We start from the raw sequence: 11,382 nt of genomic DNA, 5'->3' as shown, positions 1-11,382 counted from the left end.
ACAGGCCCCGTCAGCCAGTGGCATAGCATAGGTTGCCAGCACCCGGGGCTGTGCACAGGGGTGGGAGGAAGGGAAACAGACAGAGTACGCATACACATTCAACTTCAACTGCCTAACAGCGTCTGCGTCCCCCAGGAGATTGTAGCTGCCAAGATAAGCAAAGAATAGTTTTTCCGTTGTCTTGAGAGATCACTTCCTGGTTCGCATGGAGAAGCCATTTTCAAGAGAGCCCAGCTATGGAAACATGCAGCTGTATTGGGGCAGGGGTGTTGAAATTTTGCACGCGGGGCAGTTGCCCCTGTGGCCTCCAACCACTCTACGCCACTGCCTTCAGTGGCACCACCCAAATTGGCTCGGTGAGAGTCAGGAGTGTGAAAAGAGTGTGCTGGAGAAGGAGAGAAAGGATCATTCCATCTGATGAGCTGTGAAGTTTGTGCAGATGGAGCATTTGTCAGAGTGACATGCTGAATTCCACCCAAAGCATCTTGTGACTAGGGAGAATTTTGATCGAGTTCACATTTAAACGTTAACCTACCCAGCTCGCATTTTCCAAAGCAATAAAAAGAGTGTCTCTTTAAAAAAACCAAAAACCTCATATTACAGAATAAACAATATTAAAATGGATAGTTCAGTTTGTTAGAGCGTGTTGCTGATAACGCCAAGGTTGCAGGTTCGATCCCTGTATGGGGCAGCTGCATATTCCTGCATTGTGGGGAGGGTGGACTAAATGACCCAGCTCTACAGTTCTATGATTCTATTAAAATAAAAACCCATCTACCCTTTCCAAGAGATGAGGTCAGGTTTTTACATCCTTTAAATAGTTATAAAGAAGGCAGGATCGCCCAAGAATTGATGCTTTTGAATTATGGTGCTGGAGGAGACTCTTGAGAGTCCCATGGACTGCAAGAAGATCAAACATCTCCATTCTGAAGGAAATCAGCCCTGAGTGCTCACTGGAAGGACAGATCCTGAAGCTGAGGCTCAAATACTTTGGCCACCTCATGAGAAGAGAAGACTCCCTGGAAAAGACCCTGATGTTGGGAAAGATGGAGGGCACAAGGAGAAGGGGACGACAGAGGATGAGATGGTTGGACAGTGTCCTCGAAGCTACCAGCATGAGTTTGACCAAACTGCGGGAGGCAGTGGAAGACAGGAGTGCCTGGCGTGCTCTGGTCCATGGGGTCACGAAGAGTCGGACACGACTAAATGACTAAACAACAACAAATAGTTATATTTAATAATAATTTTATTATTTATACCACTCCCATCTGGGCTTCCCCAGCCACTCTGGGTGGCTTCCGTTTGTGTGACAATTCTAGTTACCACATGCAAACATAGCAACCAAAACATTTTGTAAGGTGGAGGAGGTCCCACAAAATCTTTTGTGCATGATAAAAGTATACCAATCCACAAACTGTCTCCTTGACTAAGAAAAATATTGTGGTCTAAGGTTTCACAGGGACTATAAAAATACCACCACAGGGTTTGTTTTGTTTTTGAGAAATAATTTGGAGTTGTAACCAACCTTAGTCCTACTCCAAGGTATTTATAGACTTGGTTAACCTAAGCCCATTAATTTCAATGAGTCTTCTCTGAGTAGAACCTAGTTGCACACAATCTTTTACAGGTGTCCAATGCAAGAGGTAGCAAAAAGGTGAACCCACTGGTCTTGTATCAGTGCGATTTACATCTTCAGTCAACAATTGAAAACCTGTTGCAGCAGGTGTTGCAGATTGTGGAGTTGCCAAATTTTGCACTCCGATTCTGCAGCTGTGCCTTTAACAGTAGCTTTTACATGCAGCAATTGGCAGGTGAGAATTGCTAATACAGTCCAGAGGTGCTATTAAAGGCACATTCTGATGGTTTCCTAAAAATAGATCCATCTGAAGGTTGCTCATTGCCTGGGTGGGTTGTGAGTGAGTGAGTTAAACAGAGAGTTAAGTAGAAATGAGAGCTAAAGTAGAGTGTGTGCTAAAAAGAGGAAACAGGAGTAGGTTGGAAGGAACTGGACTTTGCCCACATTGGCAGAGTGCGAATAAAGGCCACATTTTCCACTGAGGAAGGAAGCAATATTTCTGTCTGGGCTGCACCACCTCAGCTTGTTCAGATGACAGAATTCACCTGCATACAAAAGATTCCCTCTGCATTGAAGACCAACAAGTTGCAATGGCGGCCAAGCTAGAGCCTCTCTCATTGCCTGCTGGCATGTTAAGTCTCTTAGCTGGGAGGGATTTGAAAAATAATAACAGACAAAGAAGCCTGAAGTAATTGCCACCTGCGGCCTGAAGTGGTGCAACCTAGATTTATGGCCTTGTGGAAAACTAAACCTAAGATGCACATACAAAAAAGGAATGCAAAACAATTAGTTGGGCAGCCATAAGACCTTTTACCTCCTGAGGCAATTGTGAGCATACTTGCACAGGGATAATCTGGCTAGCATAGTTCATGACATCAACGTTCACCTCATGACTAGGTCTGCAAGGAAGGATTTTGTATTGTGCTTTATTGCTGGTTTTATCCTGTGTATTTTTATATATTCTTGTTCCTGGCTTAGATATTTTATATTAAGTTTAGAAATTCATTTAATAAATGAATTAAAACTCAGACCCCTACAGCTTACACCTAGTTGTCTCTCTCTGTACTCTGACAATGCTTCTTGGTTGTCTGGATGAAGACCAGGGGGAGGTCTGTGAATGCACCTAGAAACCACCATACTGTTCAAAGGCAAGATATATATTTGTTGCCCCTCCCACTTTTGCCCTGATTCTTATTATTAATTTGTACCCCGCCCATCTGGCTGGGTCTCCCCAGCCACTCTGGGCAGCTTCCAACAAAGATTAAAAATACTACACATTAAAAACTTCCCTGAACAGGGCTGCCTTCAGATGTCTTCTAAATGTCAGGTAGTTGTTTATCTCTTTGACATCTGATGGGAGGGCATTCCACAGGGCGGGTGCCACTACCGAGAAGGCCCTCTGCCTGGTTCCCTGTAGCTTTGCTTCTCGCAATGAGGGAACCACCAGCAGGCCCTCGGCGCTGGACCTCAGTGTCCGGGCAGAATGATGGGGGTGGAGACGCTCTTTCAGGTATACTAGGCCGAGGCCATATAGGGCTTTAAAGGTCAACACCAACACTTTGAATTGTGCTCAGAAATGCACACAATATATAAAACAAAACCATGTTACACTGCCCATTTCAAATAACCAAGTTGAATTTATTTGGACATGTTACAGGACTATGGGAAATCAAGATTCGAGGAATCTGAGGGCTCTGATTCTGAAGCCTCCTTCCACCGCCATGTATTCAAGGACCCTCAGGCCCAGCCGGTTGGGGAAGGAGATCTCATGTTTGTCGTCCAGGAGCACCATAATCTCAGAAGTAAGGAATGCGAAGGAAAGCTGCAAGAAGCAGAGAGGGAGGCGTCAACGCAGGACACTGAACCGTTTTTTAAATGACCTGGCAACATTTTAACTTCTTAAATTGGAACAGTCTCCTTCAGGAGGTGGTGGACTCTCCTTCCTTGAAGGTTTTTAAGCAGAGGTTGGATGGCCATCTGTCATGGATGCTTTAAGTTGAGATTCCTACATTGAAGGGGTTGGAATATATGACTCTTGGGGTCCCTTCCAACTCTACAATTCTATGATTCTAAAGGAATGGCAGTCACTGTTTTCGACAGTGCAAGTTGGCCATTTCTGGGTTTCCCTTTCCTGACAACAGCACAAAAGGCTGCTTTGACCCCCAAGGCTTTTCCACTGCTGATGAGTCTGTAGTACAGTGGTACTTCTGGTTGCGAACGGGATCTGTTCCGGACGCCCGTTTGCAACATGAAAAGAGCGCAACTCGCAGCAGCGCATCTGTACATCGCGAGCGGTGAAACCCGGAAGTAACTCCTGGTACTTCCGGGTTGCCTCAGGACATAATCTGAAAGAACGTAACATGAAGCGGACGTAACATGAGGTATGACTGTACAGTGGTACCTCGGGGGTTAAGTACTTAATTCGTTCCGGAGGTCTGTTCTTAACCTGAAACTGTTCTTAACTTGAAGCACCACTTTAGCTAATGGGGCCTCCCACTGCTGCCGCGCCGCCGGGGCATGATTTCTGTTCTTATCCTGAAGTAAAGTTCTTAACCTGAAGCACTATTTCTGGGTTAGCCGAGTCTGTAACCTGAAGTGTATATAACCTGAAGCGTATGTAACCCGAGGTACCATTGTACATCAAAGCCCAAGGACCAAGACAGCCACATTTTTACGTCTATCCACATAGAGTCACTTGTACCAAAAACGTCTCTACCTGACTTGCAATATATATATGTAAGTGTATAAGCATAGGCTACTTTGGAGCATATTTTCTTTTCTTGTGATTTTGGCATTTATGCCAGAAGACAATTATTAGAGACCTTACAACTCAATAGGCTGATTTCTATGCTACCAGCGGTTCAGGACCTGCTTTCAGACAGGAATGAACAAATTACTTTAATAGTGGCTGAATTTTTGAGTGCTGTCCATGTAGAGAGGCTGGGTCATTATAAAGAGAATTAGTGGTTCTTAACTGATTGGGGATTTGGTAGTGCTGTATTGTATTATTTATGCAAATTGATTTTCTCTGGGGTTAAAGATCTGACCCGGACAAACCTTGTTATGTTGAGCTCGTATGTTGCACAATTTGTATACGGTGTCTGTTTGATAATGTGTGGTTTGCTATGTTTAATAAAGGATCTTGACTGATAAGCATAGGCTTTTATATTTTTATTTTTTAAAAGCATCGTAATAAAAACACATGGAATTCATAAGCATCCACAAAACAAAGGCGATGATCATTTCATTTGCGAGCCCTTGTAATTAAAAGTGGGACACAACTTTTGTTCAGACAGGCCAGGTCCCCCAACACTGGCATTCCAGTTGTTCTGCCCATATAAAATGAACCCTCCTATGAAACATGGAGGCGTCCCACTTTTGCATGTGCCAGGGAAAGTAAATCTGTGTCGTCGTCCCCTCCAGACGTTGTTGGCCTGTTGGTCCCATCATGCCTGACCATCAGCCATGCTAGCCAAGGCTTATGGGAGTTGGGATTATAATGTCATCTGGAAGGCTACAGATGTTCCTCCCTCCACAGGGAACTCCAGGAGAAACTTCCTGGCTGCCTGGCTGGCTCCATTTGATCTACTGCTACGACCTCACCTGAACTCTGCCGCCTTGCTCAAAAGGGAACTTGGAGATGCTCTCCTCCTCTTCCCCCCACAGCCCATTTTCCTTGGAGTTGCATACAATGGTGTTCCGACACTTCTGGGGGTCAAAGTGCGGGTTGAAGTGAAGAACGAGGTTCTCAGGGTCTTGGCCCAGTTTCACAACAAATCTTGAAGAGGTTTGAAAGTTATGAAAGAAACAAGAATAGCAAACGTGAGAGGCTTACTGGACCTCAGCACCAGCAGCAACAACAGGACCCTTCTCCTAAGTGTTCACATGCTTGCCATGCTATGAGAATATTGAGAACATTTTTACATGCCACCTCAACGTCTGAAGGGCGTGAGATTCCAGGGGTTTCAAGCGCTTACCAGGGTTCGCTTTTCCTTCAGAATGAGGTGCAGCAGAGACTGAACTGCCTTTATGGTTTATTTGCACATATATACAACCTGAACCTATGATGGAGCGTCTCCACCTCCATCGTTCCACCTGGACACTGAGGTCCAGTGCCGAGGGCCTTCTGGCGGTTCCCACACTGCGAGAAGCCAAATTACAGGGAACTAGGCAGAGGGCCTTCTCGGTAGTGGCACCCGCCCTGTGGAACTCCCTCCCACCAGACGTCAAAGAGAAAAATAACTACCAAACTTTTAGAAGACATCTGAAGGCAGCCCTGTTTAGGGAAGCTTTTAATGTTTAATAGGTTATTGGATTTTAGTGTTCTGTTGGAAGCTGCCCAGAGTGGCTGGGGAAACCCAGCCAGATGGGCGGGGTATAATTAATAAATAATAAATAATAAATAATAAATAAATTAATAATAATAATAATAATAATAATAATAATAAGGTTCACATTAACAACCCCTTTGCTTCCCGCTTAGATGCAGCCTTGGATTCAAGCAGAAATCAGGCACAACTCTATCTCCCTGGTTTCCCAGCCTGCTGCTTCTAGCTTCTAGGTCACATAACTCAACTCTCTCTTCCAGTCTTTGTCTTTGTAACTACCAGCGACTTGGGCGGGGGGGGGGGGGTTGGGAAACACCCATTTGCCCTCTGGCACCGAGCCACTTCCTTTGCTACCTGAACGACCCATAGGTAAAGGTAAAGGCACCGCTAACCATTAGGTCCAGTCGCGGATGATTCTGGGGTTACGGAGCTCATCTCGCTTTATTGGCCAAGGGAGCTGGCGTACAGCTTCTGGCGAACCAGAGCAGCGCACGGAAACGCTGTTTACCTTCCCACCAGAGCGGTACCTATTTATCTACTTGCACTTTGACGTGCTTTCAAACTGCTAGGTTGGCAGGAGCAGGGACCGAGCAACGGGAGCTCACCCCGTCACGGGGATTCGAACCGCCGACCTTCTGATCGGCAAGCCCTAGGCTCACTGGTTTAACCCACAGTGGGCCATTAGGAATAACCAGGAATCTTGCCTGGCTAGTCTAGGAATTGTATCCATTCTGGATCCAAGAATTAGAAGGGGATCCAGGCCTATAGCCTAAACCCACCTCAAATTCATATACTGTGCTGGATTTGGGCTTCATGAAAACACTTTAAAAATTAAAAATAACGCAAGGTTCTAGTACTCATGGTTGCAGAGATTCACTCAGGAATTATCTACCTGGAGCTTGTTATAGACCAATGAGGTGTCAGGATGGAGCCCAAGATCTGCATAATGTGTCTGCCAATCCCTGTAATTCTTAAATTACTTAACTCAACATCAATATCCCTGTATCCCACATTCACCATTACATAATTTACAACAGCCTTGTAAGGAAGGCCAACATCCCCCTGCTGAAGATGAGGGGGCTATGGGAAGGCAACTTGGTTAATGGGACCAAGTAAGGTAGGCAGGATCGCCAAAGAATTGTTGCTTTTGAGTGATGGTGCTGGAGGAGACTCTTGAGAGTCCCATGGACTGCAAAAAGATCAAACCTCTCCATTCTGAAGGAAATCAGCCCTGAGTGCTCACTGGAAGGACAGATCCTGAACCTGAGGCTGCAGTACTTTGGCCACCTCATGAGAAGAGAAGACTCCCTGGAAAATACCCTGATCTTGGGAAAGATGGAAGGCACAAGGAGAAGGGGACGACAGAGGACAAGATGGTTGGACAGTGTTCTCGAAGCTACCAGCATGAGTTTGACCAAACTGCAGGAGGCAGTGGAAGACAGGAGGGCCTGGCGTGCTCTGGTCCATGGGGTGACGAAGAGTCGGACACGACTAAACGACTAAACAACAACAACAACAACAACAACAAGGTACGCAGGTTCTAGACAAGAGAGTTAGGATGCTATAGGAAAGGCATCTTCAAATGTTTTGAAGGGCTTGCCATGCTGATGGAGCAAGTTTATTTTGTTGCTGGCTACTGCATACCATAACCTGGTACCCTCCAGAATAATCAGCAGTTCTCAACCTGTGGGTCCCCAGATGTTGTTGGGCTACAACTCCCATCATCCCTGAGCTCTGGCCTTGCTAGCTAGGGCTGATGGGAGTTGTAGTTCAACAAGATCTGGGAACCCATAGGTTCAGAAAGACTGCTCCAGATGTTTTGGGAACTCCCATCGGCCCCAGCCAGCTGGTAGAAACTAAGATTTCATCTACACATCAGCACAGGGTGGGGGGAACCTGTTTAAGCCCAGTGGAGAGGTGGTTTGCATTCCTTCCTAGGTAACATGCCAACAGCAGGCAGTGCCAGAGGCAGAAGAAGGTAGGCAAATACATTTTACTTTTGTGCAGTAGGGTGTTTTCTCCATACACCCAGGCACAGCCCTCTTGCAATCTCTCTTCTAATTTACTCTCCATTTTAAGGGTGTGGCTGTAGTAGGAAATCAGGTAAAAAAACATGAGAGGATCTGTGTTCTGCATCCTTGTTTAGAACATGATTCACCCTTCCATGCCCTGTTTTAATAAACCAGGTGCTTCGGCATTCAGCTTAAGATCTTGGTACAGGTGTGAATTGCTATGTCCTGGACACATGACCAGGGCAGAGCTTGCCTGGCATACATAAGAGATTCTCCACTCTCAGAAGCACGTTTAAGGGCTATGTACACACTGTGGGTTAAACCACAGAGGCTAGGACTTGCCGATCAGAAGGTTGGAGGTTCGAATCCCCACGACGGGGGGGGGGGGGGTAAAGGAGAATTAAATAACAAAAGAAGTGTGGTTTAGGCGGTGGAAGTCTTTTAAGATATTTTAATTAAGATTTGTATTTTATAATGTGTGTGAGCGTAACTCTGGAATTACTGCTTAGGGAAAACAGCATTTTCTTTTTGTTTTTTCCCCTTTTCTTTTTTAGTTTCTTCTTACTCTTTATGTTTGGCAAATATGTAAATAATTGTGTTTTTTGCAGATATGTCTGGAAATTTGATTGTATTATTCAATAAAGTTATATTTTAAATTATAAAAAAAGAGGTACCGCTCCGGCGGGAAGGTAAACAGCGTTTCCGTGCGCTGCTCTGGTTCGCCAGAAGCGGCTTAGTCATGCTGGCCACATGACCCGGAAGCTGTATGCCGGCTCCCTCAGCCAATAAAGCGAGATGAGCGCCGCAACCCCAGAGTCGGCCATGACTGGACCTAATGGTCAGGGGTCCCCTTACCTTGACCTTTTACACAGTGTGCCTACACACGAGTTCCCGGAGACAGGCGATGCTCCCCCCCTTCCCTACTCACTCTTTGGCATCTGGCAGGATCCTTCCTTTTATCTGGACCATGTCTCCATGCAGGACTTGAAACTCAGTGGCAACTACTCCCTATAGCAAGGGAAACGAGAGACATTTTTCAATCGCATTGGTGTCAGGATGAGATTCAGGAGGAGAAGGGGGAAGGGAAATTAATGCTCTTACAGTCTTTGTCCTGGAAATAAGGTGAGCCCAGGGACCTCCGAGCAGACTTGGTGGTTGCTGCAAAAGGAGAACAAAAGGAAGCCGTCAACAATAGACAGACAGACAAACAGACAAGAGCATAGATAGCATTGGTTAGAGCAGTGCTAGGGAACCTGTGCAGGAATTTTAACACTCAGGTTAATAGAATGAGCTGCTTCCAGGAACTCTGCTTTAGGGCAGCCTACAAATACTGTAGGTACGTGGGTGGCGCTGTGGGTTAAACCACAGAGTCTAGGGCTTGCCGATCAGAAGGTTAGCGGTTCAAATCCCCGCGACAGGGTGAGCTCCCGTTGCTCAGTCCCTGCTCCTGCCAACCTAGCAGTTTGAAAGCACGTCAAAGTGCAAGTAGATAAATAGGTACCGCTCTGGTGGGAAGGTAAACGGCGTTTCTGTGCGCTGCTCTGGTTCGCCAGAAGTGGCTTAGTCATGCTGGCCACATGACCCGGAAGCTGTATGCCGCCTCCCTCGGCCAATAAAACAAGATGTGTGCCGCAACCCCAGAGTCGGCCACGACTGGACCTAATGGTCAGGGTACCTTTACCTTTACCTTACAAATACTGTAAGTGAACCATAAAATAGATGACTTAGCCATGTTCACTCAAATACTCATGTTCTCGAGCCTTTCTCAAATCCCACGTTTTCCTGCTAGGCCCTTTATTTATATAATTATTATCTTGCCCTTTCCCCTGCCCCAGTGAGCTGCTGACCTGCTGCATTTTGCAGTAGCTGCGACCTACTTTAGAAGCATTATAATGAAATTTGGAACACATTTACAAATATATGGTTATCAATAACCCTACATGTATTTGGATAATAACATGTATATATTTGTATTCTAGAGAAGCACTTGTAGTTGATTGCATATATAGTGGTATAATACACCTTTTTCTCTTTATGACTTTTTATTTTTACTTTATTTTGCTCAGTTGAAATGCTTTCAATAAAAAATTAAAATAAAGAACCCAGAAGCAGCCAGAGAAACAGAGGCTAGAAGTCAGAGATATAAGAGTTAGCAGCTGAGAAACAATCATGCTCTTCCCTAGAGAGAACAAGCCTCCTATTAATCCTTCTAAATTTCCAGGATAGTTCTGTTGCACTTGGTGGTATTACAGCTTCAATAGCAACTGCCTCCTATACTAACAACCACAAAAATGGACATACAAGACTCACGGGCTGCATGATGATCTCTTCCAAGGGTGCAGCAAATAACCAAAACTTTATTCCTTCCAACCTCTGCGAAAGAAGCCCCAGTTACACCTTAAATAGCTGAGGCTTGTTTTCAAGGTCCTTTTAAACTGCATCATGTGATAAAAAGGGTTTGCAGTGAGTGGAGCGTCTGCTCCTCTCTCTAGCAATGCAAGGTGGAGAAAATCAGAGCCCATAGGCTAAACAGCTGGTCTGTTTCTGATGACTGGGAACCAGTGCCGGATTTACGTATGAGCTAAACAAGCTATAGCTTAGGGCCCCACTCTCTTGGGGGCCCCCAAACAATTTAAAGGGGGAAAAACTGGATGTACATTTCCAAAATATAAGGTAAAAAACAAATAAAATGGTTTTAGATACCTATTAGGTCCATAAATTACCATATATTCAACACAAAAAACAGCGACAATTTGTTGTTGACAAAGGACAGCTGGACATATAAAGGGCCCCATTACCTTCAGTAGCTTAGGGCCTCATGGAACCTAAATTCGACCCTGCTGGGAACACACCTGATAAGCTCAAACAGCTGGTGCTATTTCTTTACGCCAGCCTAGTACCTCCAGAAAGGGACGCGGGTGGCGCTGTGGGTTAAACCACAGAGCCTAGGACTTGCCGATCAGAAGGTCGGTGGTTTGAATCCCCGTGACGGGGTGAGCTCCCGTTGCTCGGTCCCTGCTCCTGCCAACCTAGCAGTTCGAAAGCACGTCAAAGTGCAAGCAGATAAATAGGTACCGCTCCAGCAGGAAGGTAAACGGTGTTTCCGTGCGCTGCTCTGGTTCGCCAGAAGGGGCTTAGTCCTGCTGGCCACATGACCCAGAAGCTGTACACCGGCTCCCTCGGCCAGTAAAGCGAGATGAGCTCCGCAACCCCAGAGTCGGCCACGATTAGACCTAATGGTCAGGGGTCCCTTTACCTTTACCTTTAGTACCTCCAGATGTTTGAGGATACAGCTTCCATCAGCCTGAGCCCTCACCTGTGCTCAGGTGAGGCTGATGGGAGTTGGATACTGAAACCTATGGAGAGCACACTGTTGGCCAACACCGCCTTATGCAATTTAAATCAACAGCCTCCTGGCTGGTAACCATTCAGGCATTTGTTCATTCTCCCTCCCCACCTTTGACCT

General features: G+C 45.8%; 1 protein-coding gene across 1 annotated transcript; it reads right to left on the bottom strand.

The window, feature by feature from the left end:
• Positions 1 to 3,245: 3,245 nt before the first annotated feature.
• Positions 3,246 to 10,290, bottom strand: LOC308485407 (16 kDa beta-galactoside-binding lectin-like; the record flags this gene model as incomplete). Its single annotated transcript, XM_081021283.1, has 5 exons — positions 10,227 to 10,290; positions 9,018 to 9,074; positions 8,845 to 8,924; positions 5,180 to 5,354; positions 3,246 to 3,398 (listed from the first exon to the last, which is right to left on the bottom strand). The coding sequence occupies exons 1-5, from the start codon at positions 10,233 to 10,235 to the stop codon at positions 3,246 to 3,248; spliced, it is 474 nt and encodes a 157-aa protein (XP_080877409.1). The 5' UTR covers positions 10,236 to 10,290.
• Positions 10,291 to 11,382: the final 1,092 nt, after the last annotated feature.

Source organism: Podarcis pityusensis, assembly GCF_964106645.2.
Source record: "Podarcis pityusensis genome assembly, chromosome: 9".
In the NCBI taxonomy this organism is placed as follows: domain Eukaryota; kingdom Metazoa; phylum Chordata; class Lepidosauria; order Squamata; family Lacertidae; genus Podarcis; species Podarcis pityusensis.
Note: the sequence above shows the minus strand (reverse complement) of the source record. Positions and strands in the feature narration are given on the sequence as shown.